Raw genomic sequence first — 19,659 nt, 5'->3', positions numbered from 1 at the left:
TGAATTTCAAACAAAACATGATGCTTATTTTTGTTCTTAAGAATGGGCACTAAAATGTTAACCAACTTAAAAGGCTGGTAGCACTGGGGATGCTATTAAGGAAATTGTCTAAGGAGGTGAAGTAGGTCCTCCTGACCTAAGGGGGTGTCCCAGTCAGCCAGTCCAAACCAGCGGGCAATGTGAGTTACTCAAGATCATGCTAGATTTGGGATTTTTCTAGTAAAGGAGATAACTTAAAAAAAATCCCTTTAATAATATGATCACCAAAACAGAACTGAAAGAGATCACAAAAGTCATCTCATCCATCCTCCTACTGAAACCAGGGAGTCTTCACATGTCTAGAACATCTCTTTGTAGCACCGATGACAAACGGTCATCTAAACTCTGCATGGAAACTGCTCATGAAAGGAAGGTCACTTCTCCCTTCCATTAACACCCAAGACAACAACTGTATCTCCACTTAGCTTTGTTTTGAAACAAGTAACTTCCACTGTAAACTGTCAGCGTCCCTTTAAAATGCAGAGATCAGTCCTGAATAAGTTACTTCAGATCTGAGGCTAGATCTGAATGTTTTATTTCTGCTAAGATAGTGTGAGGCTTTGTAGAAGTTACATCACACTCTAGACTTCTATCTTTGCCCTCACTTTTTTTTTTTAATTAGAGAGAGCATGAGCAGGGGAGAGAGAGCCTGAGTTGGGGAGAAGGGCAGAGGAGGGGGAGAGAGAGGGAGGAGAGGAGGGGGGAGAGAGGGGGGAGAGAAGGGGAGAGAGAAGGAAGGAGGGGGGGAGAGGGAGAGAGGGAGGGAGGGAGGGAGGGAGGGAGGGAGAGAGGGAGGGAGGGAGGGAGGGAGGCTGACTCTTAAGTAGGCTCCATGGTTAGTGTGGAGCCTGATGCAGGGCTCGATCTTATGACCCTAGGACTGTGACCTGAGCCAAAATCAAGAGTCAGACATTCAACGGACTGAGCCACCCAGGTGCCCCCCACACATCACTCATTTAAAACAAATAATGAATTTTTGCTGTCTACCAAATAAGTTAAGGAGTGCCTAATACCTGAGTTTCTGCACAATCTGGTCTCAAATCTATTTTTTTCATCCTTATCTCCCAGCATTTTCCTAATGGTACCTTTTTTTACTTCTAAAATAGACTGGCTTTTTCCACACAGTCCTGTTTCAGAAACTGCCTGAAGACATTTTCATCTCACTAAAAGGGAGTTGTAAAAGTGTTCCAGAGAGTCCTTTTGTGCACATACCATTTTATTAAACATACAAATATCACCACTGCCCTATGTTAATATTTTTAAATGAATGTATAAATATACATTAAACAAAACTAACAGGTCTATAAATTGAATAGTTTGTCACTGATAAATATGTGTGGTTAACTATTTTTATGAGCCTCCGACCCTTACAGAGAAACAAACTATCTGCACTTTGTGAATAGTCATGTGTAAAACCAAATGACCATCAAGAAGAACCTCAGCAACACCCACATACTACACATACAAATGCAATTTTTCTGTAGGATTTATTTCACTTTATAATTTTCTTGACAAATGTAGTTCAATGTTTTATAGGAAAAAAAAATCAATACCTGAAAACACTATAAAGATCAAAACAGAATAAAGAATAAATAATGGAATATAATATTTTATTTAATAAAATACTTACCTTACTACCCCCTGCCTTTGAAAGGAGCAAGAGGAAAAAAAGAAACACTGATGATGAATAATTGATGGAAACTGATGATTAAAAGGTAGCAGTTAAGTAAACAGAAGAAAGGAAACATCAATACAATTCTAAAGAAACACAAAAATGCCTAAATTTTATGCTACACTGTTCGGAACATTTTTACTAAAAAATATTGAAAATTTGACTGATGACTACTTTAAATATACAAGATTTGCTACAAAAAGAAAAACATAAAATTATTAAAGTCATTTAGGAAAAAAGGCCCTGTAAAAGTATGGACCAAGTAGTTATCAACTGTCATCAGAAACATTTTCTTAAGTGGATATTTGACAAGTATTTGTTTTAACTGTTTATAGTTAAATGTTTTGTTTCTTATTTGATAACAATAATATATTTTATTTAAAATACAAAAACAATTATATAGACATTATCTCACAAATATATACAAAATTGGCAAAAGAAATGTCTTCCTTTTTTCTCCTTTGATTCTCTCATTTTATGAAAATGAAGGCTCCTAACTAGGAGTCATTTCTGTCTTTGGCCTTGGCATTTTCAAAAGAATTCAGCAGAGTTGAAATTATAAAACAAACTGAGAACAAATGCAAAACAATTCAAAAATTTGAAAAATTTAGCTGTAAAAAAAATAAGCTAACAGCAAAGATTATGAAGTGTCAAATATTTTTTTTCATTTTTTAAAAAGTATATTTATTTTGAGAGACAGCATGAACAGGGGAGGGACAGAGAGAGAGAGGCAGGGAGAGAAAGAATCCCAAGCAGTTTCCTCACTGTCAACGCAGAGCCTGATGCGGGGCTCGATCTAATTGTGAGATCATGACAGTCAAAATCAAGAGTCGGATGCTTGACCCACTGAGCCACCAGGCGCCCATCAAGCATTTTTCATGAGCAGTAAAATCCTTACATCTGTCAGAACTTGGGTCACTTTATTAATAAAGGAGGAATTTTAAGTGTTTTACCATGAACGATGGGCTACATCATTAAAATTAGGTCACATTTTCTAATATACCTAATTTATCTGATAAATGATAGTATTTTTATTAAAAATCAATATAATAAATAAAAAAAGATTTATGGGAAGGTCTAGAGTTCCTTCCTCCTTATAGTACACTCTTTACTTTTCATTACCTGTAAAATATAATTTCAGAAATATTAAACACTGTACTGCACAAATCCTCATTAGGAACATCTACATTTGCACAATTCTATGTATTTCTCGAATTAATGGATTACATAGATATTGTTCATTGCTTTGTGATATTTGGTTTCAGGGAGTGTTTTAGTACTAAACAGGTATCTTCCTCAGGTGATTCTATATTTCATTCCCAGGGAGGGGTGGTGAAGACTTACTACCTAAATTCTTTATATACATTATTTTTCATTTTATAAAATACTCTAGGGGCGCCTGGGTGGCTCAGTCGGTTAAGCATCCAACTTCAGCTCAGGTCAGGATCTCACAGTCCAGTCTGTGAGTTTGAGCCCCGCATCAGGCTCTGTGCTGACAGCTCAGAGCCTAGAGCCTGCTTCAGATTCTGTCTCCCTCTCTTTCTGCCCCTCCCTTGCTCATGGTCTGTCTCTCTCTGTCTCAAAAGTAAGTAAAAACATTAAAAAAAATTTTTTTTTAAATACTTTATAAGTTAGTGATTTTAAAAAAAAAATTCAATGTTTATTTTTGAGAGAGAGCACGAGCGAGGGAGGTGCAGGGAGGGAGGGAGACAGAGAATATGAAGCAGGTTCCAGGCTCCCAGCTGTCAGCACAGAGCTCCATCAGGGGCTCGAACACATGAACCATGAGATCATGACCTGAGCCGAAGTCGAACGCTCAACCAACTCAGTCACCCAGAAGCCCCAAACCTATCTCTAATTTAATACTGTGCCTCTTTATATGTGATGACAAAATGGATACTCACCATTCTGTCCCCCTATCCATAAGGGACGCCAATGCAATTATCTGAGAATTCATCAGCAAATGGGCACCTGGGAAAGCTGCTGTGGAGGCATGACTGAACACCTCCCAAGAGCTTCCGCGGGAACTTTGTGGCTCGTCAGTTCAGAGATCTCTAGCTCCCCCCTCTCCATCAGTAACACGCCCCTCATCCTCCCATCCTTCTCCCTGAACATCAGCTGCAGTGCAAGCTCAAACCCTTCTGCCAATGCTTTCTGGTCATTTCTAGCCAGCTGAGCCCCAGGGGCCTTCAGCACTACCCTCACTGACCAGACATTTACTCGAATTTTCTACAAATTCTGTCCAATGTGAGTGAACTCCCTTGTCATTTTAACTTCTCCCTCAAATATTCTTACCAACTTCTCATAACAGTCTTCCTCAACACAGTTTTCGACAGAAGACGTCACTGCTGTTCCCACCTCCTACTCCTCCTTGGTTCCTCACTGCAGTTTCTGGATGATTTTTCCTTTATCATTTCTTAAAAACTTCACTTTTGAAATCCATGTCATTCGTTGATCCATATACCTCTTCACAGTTCTCCATATTCCCTAATGATTATTATGTTCACAATCCCTCTCTTGACCTGTCCTCCAACTCAGAGACTTTATTAAAAAATTCTCTCTCCTCGTAAAATTGCTGTGTGCACGGCCTTTATTTTTGGTTGCTGCTTCCAGACAAAGACCAGTAATTCCCATTCTCTAATGGGACGCTACTTCCACTTGCCTTCTGGAAATTTTTTAGTTTTTTTTTTTAACACTAAAATTTTTTTTTAATGTTTATTTTTGAGACAGAGACAGACAGAGCACAAGCCGGGGAGGGGCAGAGAGAGAGGGAGACACAGAATCCGAAGCAGGCTCCAGGCTCTTGAGCTGTCAGCACAAACCGCGAGATCATGACTTGAGCTGAAGTCGGATGCTTATGCTTAATTGACTGAGCCACCCAGATGCCCCAGAAAAAAATTTTTAAATAATGATTTTCTATCCTTGATTAAAGGTGCATGTGGGGCGCCTGGGTGGCGCAGTCGGTTAAGCGTCCGACTTCAGCCAGGTCACGATCTCGCGGTCCGGGAGTTCGAGCCCCGCATCAGGCTCTGGGCTGATGGCTCAGAGCCTGGAGCCTGTTTCTGATTCTGTGTCTCCCTCTCTCTCTGCCCCTCCCCCGTTCATGCTCTGTCTCTCTCTGTCCCAAAAAAATAAATAAACGTTGAAAAAAAAAAAAAAATTTTAAAAAAAAAGGTGCATGGATAAAATCGCCTTTTCAAACTTTAATCCTACCTCTGCTCATGTGCTTCCTAAACATACTTGGAATTGGATTCAATTTTTATTATCTCCTACAATCCCCTCACATATATTAATAGAAGTTAGCAAATAATATTCTTTTGATCATATAGACTTTATATATTCCCTACACTATTGGCAAGAGACAGTGACATCACTAAAAAGTATTTAAGAACAAATATATTTTCTAAGAGGTGCTGGGAGCTGTAAAATGCAAGAGTACCACTGTTACTTAGTTTTTGCAAAAATTCAAACAGTAAATTCAATTTTTTACAAATTTTTTTAATGTTTATTTATTTTTGAGAGACAGAGAGAGACAGAGTGTGAGCAGAGGAGGGGCAGAGAGAGAGAGAGAGGGAGACCCAGAATCCGAAGCAGGCTCCAGGCTCTGAGCTGTCAGCAGAGCCTGACGCGGGACTTGAGCTCATGAGCCGTGAGATCATGACCTGAGCCAAAGTCGGAAGTTGAACCATTTGAGCCACCCAGGTGCCCCTAAATTCAATTTTCAAAATCAATATATTTTTCTTCATCTAGTTTTAAATTTGACTGTTACCTCTCATCAACAGAGGGTTCCTTCTGTTGCAAATGAGGCTTGACTCCAAACATTGGGCGAATATTTGTTGATAAGGCTCTAATGGTGTAACTGATTTCATTCTCTCTTGTAACATCACTGTCATAACCTGCCATCAAAACATAAGAATTATTCTCTAAGTTACAACTGAGGAGCTCTATTATGATCTTATAAATTGGATTCAAGGATGTTCAACAGTATAAAATAAGTTAAATAAACTGTGCTATAGTCAAATTATGAAATAATATACAGCCAATAAAAATGATGTAGAATTTTTAATGATACATAACAAATGTTTTTGAAATATTACTAAGAGATAATATTAGCCTACAAAACATAAATTCAATATAATATCATTTTTGTTAAAAAACAGAATGCCTCAACATGTTAACAAAAGTTACCTCTGAGTGGTCAAATTATGGATACTGTGTTTATTTTTTTTTTTTGCAAAATGTATTTTCTAACTTTTCTATAATGAGCTGGTCTTATTTGTATATCAGGAAAAGATGAAAATCATTTGAAAATACTAAGTTCAATACTACAAAATTTACTTTAGTACTTACTTGAAGTAGCATTATCATACATTTGTAGATAAAGAATATATTTAAGCCATCAATACATGCCAGCATGTTATTTTTGAGTCATAAAATCAATTTTGGTGTTAAACAGATGACAAAGACTAAAACCACAATTATTCTAACATTATTATTACTTGCTTAACCGCTGTAGTTTAAATCCGTGGTGCTAAATTTTTTCTATGCTTTTGTTAAAATATTTAAAAATGACATACCCCCATCTTCTTCAGAATCTGTATCAGATTCTTCACTATCACAAGGTCTTTTTTCTCGATAGCCCTCCATTTCATTTGTCCAAACCATTAAAGACATATCTGCACCTCCTAAGGTAACCAACATGCTGTCATCATAGGTCCAGCGAACATTTGTGACATGTGTACTATGGGCCACATACCTCTTAAACTTTCCAAATTTTCCCTAAAGATGAAAACAAAAATGTTATTACTTGAAAATGGTCAGTTATAATTTTGAATTTTTTCTTAATATATGATTGGAAATTAATCATCACAAAGTCATCTTGTAAAAAAAAAAAAAAACAGAAAATACTGAAATTCACTAGAATAAAAAATGACAATTTCCAAACCTGTTGACAACAGGATAAAACTAGTAGTCCCACACATTGTTAGTACTACGGGCACAACTGTTTTGAAAATCAACTTGGGGGGCGCCTGGGTGGCGCAGTCGGTTAAGCGTCCGACTTCAGCCAGGTCACGATCTCGCGGTCCGGGAGTTCGAGCCCCGCGTCAGGCTCTGGGCTGATGGCTCAGAGCCTGGAGCCTGTTTCCGATTCTGTGTTTCCCTCTCTCTCTGCCCCTCCCCCGTTCATGCTCTGTCTCTCTCTGTCCCAAAAATAAATAAACGTTGAAAAAAAAAAAAAAAAAAAAAGAAAATCAACTTGGTATTGTGCATTAAAAGCATAAGAATGTCCTGACCTTTGACTCACCAATCCCCCCACTTCTAGGGGTCTATGCTAAGAAAATTCTATGTGTGCAAAAAATTTTCACCACAGTACCCACAGCAGTGAAAAAATTTAAATACCTTAAATGTTCAATAAAGTAATAGCTAACTACAGTAGATGTCTATGGAAAAGTACATATCTGTTAAAAAAAAATGGCTCTGCAGACATATAATTGCTGGAAATAGACACAATAACTGAAAAGGATATAAATGCTTATGTACAGCATGGCCTATATTAACAAAAAGTAATTATCAACCCTTTTGGAATATACTCATGTAAATATCTTTCATCTCAATTCATTAGTGTTTTTGTTTATAAGCAGTACCCACAAAAATATATTTTTTATTTTAAAAATCAAGAAAAACACAAGTAATAGACACTGACAACTTTTAAATCTAGACCACTGGCATAACGCTAACAAATTAAGTAAGTAAATTTCAGATCAATGTATTATAAGCAAGTTTTAGATGGACATCTTTTCAAAGGTATTAAAATAATAAATGTCTTAAAATACAGTGATAGCTAAAACAGTGAATTCTTTGGAAAAGACTCCTAATAAATGCTAGCTCAAATAGAAGGGGGGATCTGTCACCGAAACACTGCAAGAAGATACTTTCTCTAAGATTTTGTGGTTCTTGTTATACAGAAGTGAAGCAGGAATCCATAGATGATTATCTTAGAACCTATTCTTAAGGTATCTATACCATCTAGAATGCTAGAAGTGAAGTTTCTGACCAATAAATGCCTTATTATATTAACATGAGCAGTTACTTAAGACCACCAATATCATAAGATTTCAGTGCTCTATTTCAAATTTATGTTTATGTTTAGGTTATACTATATAAGTGATCCTTGAACAACATGGGTTTGAAGTGCATAGAGCCACTTATATGCAAATACTTTTCAATAAACACAGTACAGTCCTATAAATGTTTTCTCTTCCTTATTATTTTTGTAATAACATTTTCTTTTCTCTAGCTTACTTTATTGTAAGAATATAGTATATAATACACATAACATACAAAATATGTGTTAACTGACTTTATGCTATCAGTAAGGCCTCAAGTCAACAGTAGGTGATTAGTAAAGTTTTGGGGGAGTCAAAGGTTGTATGTGGACTTTTGACTGTATGGGGGGTTGGCACCCCAACCCCCACGTTGTTCAAGGGCCAAATGTGCATCTGAATTAGTAACAATTAAGAATTAATGCATGTGGACTTGATATATGAATTTTATTTTTATGCCAAGTGAAAGCCTAATGTTTTCCAGTAGTTTGAAAAGAGGAGAAAGCAATAAGAGAATTCAATCTTCACACAGCACTGGCATATAGCACTCCAAAGGTTCTGTACAATCTAGTTTTAGCAACATAACATCATTCATTACATTGAATCAGGTCTATTTTAATTTTATAGGTATTTTATAGTATCTTGTATCTAATAGTTAAAACATTTTGAACTTCAAAGCTATAAATATAGTTTGTATTTACTGTTAATGGTATATATTTAACCAAAAGAATACTAAAATTATTTAATATTAGGGATAAAAGAAATGTTTCTTCTAAAAGGGATATTTATATTACTCGATATTGAGAAACACTGTACAATATAACTTAAGGCATGAAATCATAAATTATAATACTAATTCTAAGTAAAAGCTATACAGGTGCCTGGGTGGACTCAGTAGGTTAAGCATCCAACTCTTGATTTTGGCTCAGGTCATGATCCCAGGGTTTATGGGATCGAGCCCCAGGTCGGGCTCTGCACTGACAGCATAGAGCCTGCTTGGGATTCTCTCTCTCTGCCCTTCCCCAACTCAAATGTGTGTGTACTCTTTCCCAAAATAAGTAAACATTTTTTAAAATAATTTTTTAAATGTTTATATTTATTTTTGAGACAGTGAGAGACAGAGCATGAGCGGGGAGGGGCAGAAAGAGACAGAGACACAGAAACTGAAGCAGGCTCCAGGCTCTGAGCTGTCAGCATAGCACCTGACGTGGGGCTCGAACTCGTCAGCCATGGGATCATGACCTGAGCCGAAGTCTGATGCTCAACCGACTGAGCCACCCAAGCACCTCATAAGTAAACATTTTTTTTAAAAGCTATAAATATGATGTCAAAAATAGGATTCTAAACTTTTCATATTACATATGTAATACTCATTACAACAATGAAATACTATGAAAGCACACGACCTTAACCATTTTTATAATTAAGATCATTATGGGAGTTAAAGAAAAACACATACTTTAGCAGGATATCTAAATAACTTCACAAATCCCAAATCATCCCCAGTAGCTAGGACCATTTTGTCACTGGTGAGGCAAGAGGCAGTTATATCTGTGACTTCTCCAATTACCGGCCAAATTCCCTCACAGCATAAACCAAGCACACTTGTCCATGATGCCCAACAAATTTTTTCTACCTAAAAAGGAAAAAAAGGCTGTAACTTTGTAATATCTAAACCTTAAAAATTAACAACAAAAATCTGAGTGTTTCTTTATAATTATATATGTCACAAGTAAAATTAAAATTTTAACAAAAATAGTTAAATTATTAGTTTTCTTGTTTTTTGTAGCTTCCCAAGGCCACTAGTCCCTGTAGAAAAATTTTAAAATAACATTATTCAACATGTACTTATTATACACCTGTATGTTTTACATGCTGAGAATTCAGTGATAATAAGACAGTTTCTGCTCTTAGAATAATCAAGTAGTTTATACCTCATGTCTAAATTTCTAATACTTTAGAGGCATGTTTTCCAATTAATCATTACTGGAAATTAAGAACTTTACTGACAGACCTTCTCTTTATTAAGCCACTTTAATATTAAATGCGTTTAGCCTCTCTTCTTCAGCCCTGTCAAAAAATTATGCTAATACCATCAGTCACAAAACCAAATACAGGGTGCCTGGGTGGCTCAGTTGGTTAAGCATCTGGTCTTGGTTTCAGCTCAGGTCATGATATCACCATTCGTGGGATCAAGACTGCATCTAGCTCCATGCTGATGGCAGAAAGCCTGCCTGAGTTCTCTCTCTCTCTCTCTCTCTGCCCCTCCACTACTCTCGCTGTCTCTCAAAATAAATAAATAAACTTAAAAAAAAAAAAAAGATCATTGGGGCGCCTGGGTGGCGCAGTCGGTTAAGCGTCCGACTTCAACCAGGTCACGATCTCACGGTCCGTGAGTTCGAGCCCCGCGTCGGGCTCTGGGCTGATGGCTCAGAGCCTGGAGCCTGTTTCCGATTCTGTGTCTCCCTCTCTCTCTGCCCCTCGCCCGTTCATGCTCTGTCTCTCTCTGTCCCAAAAATAAATAAACGTTGAAAAAAAAAAAAAAGATCATTGAAGAAAAAAAGCCAAACACATTCTTTTCCTTTTTTCTTTTTCTTTAAATTTGCCAACAAACATCTTAGGCATGTGGGTTCCAAAAGATTTGATAGACATGCAATACTCCCACCTAAGATAGCGTGTCTATGTTTGCTTCTCTTTGAGAAAAGCAACTGAAGCACAGCTAGACATAAAAGTATTTATTCCTTTTCTTAATACAGCACCTCTTCTTCTACTCATCTAATAGTCTAGGCCAGTAAAATAAACTCACGGAAAGAACATCCGTGATTTGAATAATTTGAGAACAGGCTTCATATGTAAACAATAAAAGTCAGGCATTAGTTTTCTAACCACCTAGTCATATTCACAACATTGCAAACACTATTATTTTCCTACCTCCACACTGGGAATGTTTTGTTTTTTCCCTCTGGGAGCTTCAAAGAATAATTGTTCTTTAGCACCAGTGTTGACCTGTAAAAGCTTTCCTTAAAAATAAATAAATAAATAAATAAATAAATAAATAAATAAAATAAACATACATAAAATATAAATATATATATGTAGTCAGGATGTTTAACTTTTTAAAATATTTTCTTTCATGGTTTATTATGACATTTAAATTGTTTTATAATCATATATGTAAAACTGCATAGAATTAATCCTATTTAAAAGCATTCAGTGAACATTACCACCTTTCTCTCATTAAGTTCCTTTTTTTAAAAAACTTCCAGTGTAATTAACATACCCTGTTACAGCAGTTTCAGGTGTACAATACAGGGACTCAATAGTTCCATATATTACCCATTGCTCATCATGAGAAGTATACTGTTAATCCCCTTCACCTATTTTACCCATTCCCCCACCCACCTCCCCTCAGTTTGTTCTCCATAGTTAAGAGTCTGTTTTTTGGTCTCTTTTTTTCCCCTTTGTTCATTTGTTTTGTTGTTTAAATTCCACATATAAGTGAAATCGTAGGATATTTGTCTTTCTCTGACGATACCACTTAGCATTACACACTCTAGATCCGTTCATGTTGTGGCAAATGGCAAGCTTTCACTCTGTTTTATGGCTAATATTCCATTGTATATATACCACATCTTCTTTATCATCTATTGATGGACACTTGGGCTGCTCCCATAATTTGGGTATTAAAAATAATGATGCAATAACCACAGGAGTGCACATATCTTTTTGAATTATTGTTTTCATATTCTTTGGGTAAATACCCAGTAGTGGAATTACTGGATCATACGGTAATTGTTTTTAATTTTTTGAGGAACTTCCATAGTGTTTTCCACAGTGGCTGCATCAGTTTGCATTCCCACCAACAGTGCATGAGGGTTACTTTTTCTCCACATCCTCGCCAACACTTGTTTCTTGTGTTTTTGATTTTAGTCATTCTGACAGGTGTGACATGATATCTCATTGTGGTTTTGATTTGCAGTTCCCTATGATGAGTGATACTGAGCATCTTTTCATGTGTCTGTTGACCCCTTATATTTCTTCTTTGGAGAAATGTCTGTTCATGTCTTCTGCACATTTTTAAAAAGTCTTGTTAATGTTATTTATTTTTGAGAGAGAGCATGTGAAAGTGGGGAAGGTGCAGAGAGAGAGGGAGACAGAGGATCAAAAGCAGACCCTGCACTGAAAAAAGACAGCCCGATGTGGGGCTTGAACTTACAAACTATGAAATCATGACCTGAGCCAAAGTCAGATGCTTAACTGACTAAGCCACCCAGGCGCCCCTGTCTTTTGACCATTTTTAATAGATTATTTTTTTGGTGTTGAGATGTGTATTCTTTTTTTTTTTTTAACGTTTATTTATTATTGAGAGACAGAGAAAGAGCGTGAGCAGGGAGGGGCAGAGAGAGAGGGAGACACAGAATCTGAAGCAGGCTCCAGGCTCCGAGCTGTCAGCACAGAGCACGATGCGGGGCTTGAACTCACAAACTGCGAGATCACGACCTCAGCCAAAGTCGGACACTTAACCAACTGAGCCACCCAAGCACCTTGAGATGTGTGTTCGTTGTATTTTTTTAATACTAGCCCTTTATCAGATATATCATTTGCAAATATCTTCTCCTATTCAATAGGGGGTCTTTTAGTTTTGTTGGTTGTTTCCTTTGCTGCGCAGAACCTTTTTATTTTGAAGCTGTCCCAATAGTTTATTTTTGATTTTGTTTCCCTTGCCTCAGGAGGCCTATCTAGAAAAATGTTGCTATGGCCAATGTCAGAGAAATTACTGCCTGTGCTCTCTTCTAGGATTTTTAGTTTCAGGTTTCACATTTAGATCCTTAATCCACTTTGACTTTATTTTTGTGTATGGTTATAAGAAAATGGTCCAGTTTCATTCTTCTGCATGTAGCTGTCCAGTTTTCCCAGCACCATTTGTTGAAGAGACTGTCTTTTTCCCATTGCATATTCTTGCCTCTTTTGTTGAAGATTAATTGGCCATACAATCACGGGTTTATTCTGAGCTCTTTATCCTATTCCATTGATCCATGTGTCTGTTTTTGTTCTAGAACCATACTGGTTTGATTACTACAGCTTTGTAGTATATCTTGAAATCTGGGATTGTGATACCTCCAGCTTTGTTCTCTTTCAAGACTGCTTTGGCTACTTGGGGTCCTTTGTGGTTCCATACAAATTTTACTATTATTTGGTTCTAAGTTAGTGAAAATGCTGTTGGTATTGCGATAGGAATTGTGTTGAATCTGTAGACTACTTAGGGTAGTACGGACATTTTAACAGTATGTGTTCTTCCAATCTGTGAGTATGGAATATCTTTCCATGTGTTTGTGTCATCCTAAATTTTTTTTCTTTAATACTTATGTATACTGAGAGAGAGAGAGAGAGAGTGCATGAGCATGGGGGAGGGACAGAGAGAGAGAAAGAGAATACCAAGCAGGCTCCATGCTATCAGCACAGAGCCCGACGCAGGGCTCGATTCCATGAACCATGGAGACCATGATCTGAGCCAAAATCAAGAGTCAGATGTTTAACTGACTGAGCTACCCAGATGCCCCCTTAATTTCTTTCATCATTATAGTTTTCAGAGTACAGGTCTTTCGCCTGCTTGGTTAAATTTATATCTAGGTATTTTTTTTTTAGATTTTATTTTTAAGTAATTTCTACACCCAACATTGGGCTCAAACTTACAACCCTGAGATCAAGAGTCACATGCTCTAACGACTGAGTCAGCCAGGCACCCTGGTATTTTATTATTTTGGGGTGCAGTTGTAAATGGGATTATTTTCTTAATTTCTCCTTCTGCTCCTTATTAGTGTATAGAAATGCAACAGATTTCTGTATATTGATTTTGTATCTTATGACCTTACTGAATTCATTTATCAGTTCTAGCAGTTTCTTGGTGGAGTTTTAGGGTTTTCCATATATAGTATCATGTCATCTGCAAAGAGTGAAAGTTTTACTTTTTCCTTACCAGTTTGGGTGTCTTTTATTTCTTTTTCTTGTCTCACTGCTGTGGCTAGGACTTACAAGTCCTACGTCGAATAAAAGTGGTAAGAATGGACATCCCGGTCTTGTTCCTGACCTTATGGGGAAAACTCTCAATTTTTCACCATTAATTATGATGTTAGCTGTGGGGTTTTCATATATAGCCTTTATTATGTTGAGGTATATCCCCTCCAAACCTTTGCTGAAAGTTTTTATTATGAACGGATGTTGGGGGCACAGAACCTGCTTGGGATTCTCTCTCTCCCTCTCTCTCTGCCCCTCCCCCATGCTCATGCTGTCTCTCTCAAAATAAATAAACTTAAAAAAATATATTGTTGGATTTGGTTTGCTAATATTTTGTTGAGTATTATCACATCTATATTCATCAGAGATATTGGCCTGCAGTTCTCTTTTTTTGTGGTATCTTTATCTGGTTTTGGTATCAAGGTAATGCTGGCCTCATAAAACAAATTTGGAAGCTTTCTTTCCTCTTCTATTTTTTAGAAAAGTTTGAGAAAAATAGATATTAACTCTTCTTTAAGTGTTTGGTAGAATTCACCTGTGAAGCCATCTGATCCTAAACTGTTGTTTGTTGAGAATTTTTGGATGAGTGGTTCAATTTCATTGCTGGTCATCAGTCTGTTCAAATATATTTTTTTCAATATCTGAAGTTTATTGTCAAATTGGTTTCCATACAACACCCAGTGCTCATCCCAGAAGGTGCCCTCCTCAATACCCATCACCCACCCTCCCCTCCCTCCCACCCCCCATCAACCTTCAATTTGTTCTCAGTTTTTAAGAGTTTCTTATGCTTTGGCTCTCTCCCAATCTAACCTCTTTTTTTTTTTTCCCTTCCCCTCCCCCATGGGTTTCTGTTAAGTTTCTCAGGATCCACATAAGAGTGAAACCATATGGTATCTGTCTTTCTCTGTATGGCTTATTTCACTTAGCATAACACTCTCCAGTTCCATCCATGTTGCTACAAAGGGCCATATTTCATGCTTTCTCATTGCCACGTAGTACTCCATTGTGTATGTACACCACAATTTCTTTATCCCTTCATCAGCTGATGGACATTTAGGCTCTTTCCATAATTTGGCTATTGTTGAGAGTGCTGCTATAAACATTGGGGTACAAGTGCCCCTATGTATCAGTACTCCTGTATCCCTTGGGTAAATTCCTAGCAGTGCTATTGCTGGGTCATAGGGTAGGTCTATTTTTAATTTTCTGAGGAACCTCCACACTGCTTTCCAGAGCGGCTGCACCAATTTGCATTCCCACCAACAGTGCAAGAGGGTTCCCATTTCTCCACATCCTCGCCAGCACCTATAGTCTCCTGATTTGTTCATTTTGGCCACTCTGACTGGCGTGAGGTGATATCTGAGTGTGGTTTTGATTTGTATTTCCCTGATGAGGAGCGACGTTGAGCATCTTTTCATGTGCCTGTTGGCCATCCGGATGTCTTCTTTAGAGAAGTGTCTATTCATGTTTTCTTCCCATTTCTTCACTGGATTATTTGTTTTTCAGGTGTGGAGTCTGGTGAGCTCTTTATAGATTTTGGATACTAGCCCTTTGTCCGATATGTCATTTGCAAATATCTTTTCCCATTCCGTTGGATGCCTTTTAGTTTTGTTGGTTGTTTCCTTTGGTGTGCAGAAGCGTTTTATCTTCATAAGGTCCCAGTTCATTTTTGCTTTTAATTCCCTTGCCTTTGAAGATGTGTCAAGTAAGAAATTGCTACAGCTGAGGTCAGAGAGGTCTTTTCCTGCTTTCTCCTCTAGGGTTTTGATGGTTTCCTGTCTCACATTCAGGTCCTTTATCCATTTTGAGTTTATTTTTGTGAATGGTGTGAGAAAGTGGTCTAGTTTCAATCTTCTGTATGTTGCTGTCCAGTTCTCCCAGCACCATTTGTTAAAGAGACTGTCTTTTTTCCATTGGATGTTCTTTCCTGCTTTGTCAAAGATGAGTTGGCCATACGTTTGTGGGTCTAGTTCTGGGGTTTCTATTCTATTCCATTGGTCTATGTGTCTGTTTTTGTGCCAGTACCATGCTGTCTTGATGATTACAGCTTTGTAGTAGAGGCTAAAATCTGGGATTGTGATGCCTCCTGCTTTGGTCTTCTTCAAAATTACTTTGGCTATTCAGGGCCTTTTGTGGTTCCATATGAATTTTAGGATTGCTTGTTCTAGTTTCGAGAAGAATGCTGCTGCAATTTTGATTGGGATTGCATTGAATGTGTAGATAGCTTTGGGTAGTATTGACATTTTAACAATATTTACTCTTCCAATCCATGAGCACGGAATGTTTTTTCCATTTCTTTGTATCTTCTTCAATTTCCTTCCTAAGCTTTCCATAGTTTTCAGCATACAGATCTTGTACATCTTTGGTTAGATTTATTCCTAGGTATTTTATGCTTCTTGGTGCAATTGTGAATGGGATCAGTTTCTTTCTCTTTCTGTTGCTTCATTATTAGCGTATAAGAATGCAACTGATTTCTGTACATTGATTTTGTACCTTGCAACTTTGCTAAATTCATGTATCAGTTCTAGCAGACTTCTGGTGGAGTCTATCAGATTTTCCATGTATAATATCATGTCATCTGCGAAAAGTGAAAGCTTGACTTCATCTTTGCCAATTTTGATGCCTTTGATTTCATTTTGTTGTCTGATTGCTGATGCTAGGACTTCCAACACTATGTTAAACAACAGTGGTGAGAGTGGACATCCCTGTCGTGTTCCTGATCTCAGGGAAAAAGCTCTCAGTTTTTCCCCATTGAGGATGATGTTAGCTGGGCTTTTCATAAATGGTTTTTATGATCTTTAGGTATGTTCCTTCTATCCCGACTTTCTCGAGGGTTTTTATTAAGAAACTTTGCTGAATTTTATCAAAGGCCTTTTCTGCATCGATTGACAGGATCATATGGTTATCTTTTCTTTTATTAATGTGATGTATCACACTGATTGATTTGCGAATGTTGAACCAGCCCTGCATCCCAGGAATGAATCCCACTTGATCATGGTGAATATTTCTTTTTATATGCTGTTGAATTCGGTTTGCTAGTATCTTATTGAGAATTTCTGCATTCATATTCATCAGGGATATTGGCCTGTAGTTCTCTTTTTTCACTGGGTCTCTGTCTGGTTTAGGAATCAAAGTAATACTGGCTTCATAGAATGAGTCTGGAAGTTTTCCTTCCCTTTCTATTTTTTGGAATAGCTTGAGAAGGATAGGTATTATCTCTGCTTTAAACATCTGGTAGAACTCCCCGGGGAAGCCATCTGGTCCTGGACTCTTATTTGTTGGGAGATTTTTGATGACTGATTCAATTTCTTTACTGGTTATGGGTCTGTTCAAGCTTTCTATTTCCTCCTGATTGAGTTTTGGAAGCGTGTGGGTGTTTAGGAATTTGTCCATTTCTTCCAGGTTGTCCAGTTTGTTGGCATATAACTTTTCATAGTATTCCCTGATAATTGCTTGTATCTCTGAGGGATTGGTTGTAATAATTCCATTTTCATTCATGATTTTATCTATTTGGGTCATCTCCCTTTTCTTTTTGAGAAGCCTGGCTAGAGGTTTATCAATGTTATTTTTTCAAAAAACCAACTCTTGGTTTCGTTTATCTGCTCTACAGTTTTTTTAGATTCTATACTGTTTATTTCTGCTCTGATCTTTATTATTTCTCTTCTTCTGCTGGATTTAGGCTGCCTTTGCTGTTCTGCTTCTATTTCCTTTAGGTGTGCTGTTAGATTTTGTATTTGGGATTTTTCTTGTTTCTTGAGATAGGCCTGAATTGCAATGTATTTTCCTCTCAGGACTGCTTTCGCTGCATCCCAAAGCATTTGGATTGTTGTATTTTCATTTTCATTTGTTTCCATATATTTTTTTTTTATTTATATATGAAATTTATTGTCAAATTGGTTTCCATACAACACCCAGTGCTCATCCCAAAAGGTGCCCTCCTCAATACCCATCACCCACCCTCTCCTCCCTCCCACCCCCCATCAACCCTTAGTTTGTTCTCAGTTCTCAACAGTCTCTTATGCTTTGGCTCTCTCCCACTCTAACCTCTTTTTTTTTTTTTCCTTCCCCTCCCCCATGGGTTCCTGTTAAGTTTCTCAGGATCCACATAAGAGTGAAACCATATGGTATCTGTCTTTCTCTGTACGGCTTATTTCACTTATCATCACACTCTCCAGTTCCATCCACGTTGCTACAAAAGGCCATATTTCATTTTTTCTCATTGCCACGTAGTATTCCATTGTGTATATAAACCACAATTTCTTTATCCATTCATCAGTTGATGGACATTTAGGCTCTTTCCATAATTTGGCTATTGTTGAGAGTGCTGCTATGAACATTGGGGTACAAGTGCCCCTATGCATCAGTACTCCTGTGTCCCTTGGATAAATTCCTAGCAGTGCTATTGCTGGGTCATAGGGTAGGTCTATTTTTAATTTTCTGAGGAACCTCCACACTGCTTTCCAGAGCGGCTGCACCAATTTGCATTCCCACCAACAGTGCAAGAGGGTTCCCGTTTCTCCACATCCTCTCCAGCATCTATAGTCTCCTGATTTGTTCATTTTGGCCACTCTGACTGGAGTTTCCATATATTTTTTAATTTCTTCTCTAATTGCCTGGTTGACCCATTCATTCTTTAGTAGGGTGTTCTTTAACCTCCACGCTTTTGGAGGTTTTCCAGACTTTATCCTGTGGTTGATTTCAAGCTTCATCGCACTGTGGTCTGAAAGTATGCATGGTATGATTTTAATTCTTGTATACTTATGAAGGGCTGTTTTGTGACCCAGTATGTGATCTATCTTGGAGAATGTTCCATGTGCACTCGAGAAGAAAGTATATTCTGTTGCTTTGGGATGCAGAGTTCTAACTATATCTGTCAAGTGCATCTGATCCAATGTATCATTCAGGGCCCTTGTTTCTTTATTGACCGTGTGTCTAGATGATCTATCCATTTCTGTAAGTGGAGTGTTAAAGTCCCCTGCAATTACCACATTCTTATCAATAAGGTTGCTTATGTTTGTGAGTAATTGTTTTATATATTTGGGGGCTCCTGTATTCAGAGCATAGACATTTATAATTGTTAGCTCTTCCTGATGGATAGACCCTGTGATTATTATATAATGCCCTTCTTCATCTCGTTACAGCCTTTGATTTAAAGTCTAGTTTGTCTGATATAAGTATGGCTACTCCAGCTTTCTTTTGACTTCCAGTGGCATGATAAATAGTTCTCCATCCCCTCACTCTCAATCTGAAGGTGTCCTCAGATCTAAAATGAGTCCTTGTAGACAGCAAATAGATGGGTCTTGTTTTTTTTATCCATTCTGATACCCTATGTCTTTTGGTTGGCTCATTTAGTCCATTTACATTCAGTGTTATTACAGAAAGATATGGGTTTAGAGTCATTGTGATGTCCGTAGGTTTCATGCTTGTAGCAATGACTCTGGTACTTTGTCTCACAGGATCCCCCTTAGGATCTCTTGTAGGGCTGGTTTAGTGGTGACGAATTCCTTCAGTTTTTGTTTGTTTGGGAAGACCTTTATCTCTCCTTCTATTCTAAATGACAGACTTGCTGGATAAAGGATTCTCGGCTGCATATTTTTTCTGTTCATCACATTGAAGATCTCCTGCCATTCCTTTCTGGCCGGCCAAGTTTCAGTAGAGAGATCAGTCACGAGTCTTATAGGTCTCCCTTTATATGGTAGAGCACGTTTATCTCTAGCTGCTTTTAGAATTTTCTCTTTATCCTTGTATTTTGCCAGTTTCACTATGATATGTTGTGCAGAAGATCGATTCAAGTTACGTCTGAAGGGAGTTCTCTGTGCCTCCTGGATTTCA

The 19,659-nt window shown here is 37.6% G+C and overlaps 1 protein-coding gene across 10 annotated transcripts in view; it reads right to left on the bottom strand.

Annotated features, from left to right (window-relative positions):
• The window catches only part of EML5 (EMAP like 5), a 190,514-nt gene that overhangs the window by 34,401 nt on the left and 136,454 nt on the right, over positions 1-19,659 (bottom strand). For 8 of the 10 annotated variants that reach the window (XM_086709055.1, XM_086709057.1, XM_086709059.1 and 5 more), the window contains 5 exons: positions 10,747-10,835; positions 9,275-9,451; positions 6,289-6,490; positions 5,481-5,607; positions 1,670-1,684 (listed from right to left, as the gene is read on the bottom strand). In XM_086709055.1, coding sequence (XP_086565181.1) covers positions 1,670-1,684; positions 5,481-5,607; positions 6,289-6,490; positions 9,275-9,451; positions 10,747-10,835 — 610 coding nt within the window. The remainder of the gene's footprint in view (positions 1-1,669; positions 1,685-5,480; positions 5,608-6,288; positions 6,491-9,274; positions 9,452-10,746; positions 10,836-19,659) is intronic. The other 2 variants (XM_086709056.1, XM_086709058.1) reach the window with 1 other exon arrangement.

Source organism: Puma concolor, chromosome B3, assembly GCF_028749965.1.
Source record: "Puma concolor isolate L17-30 chromosome B3, mPumCon1.1.hap2, whole genome shotgun sequence".
Taxonomy (NCBI): Eukaryota; Metazoa; Chordata; class Mammalia; order Carnivora; family Felidae; genus Puma; species Puma concolor.
The sequence above is the reverse complement of the archived record's forward strand: the minus strand, read 5'-3'. Positions and strand labels throughout refer to the sequence as shown.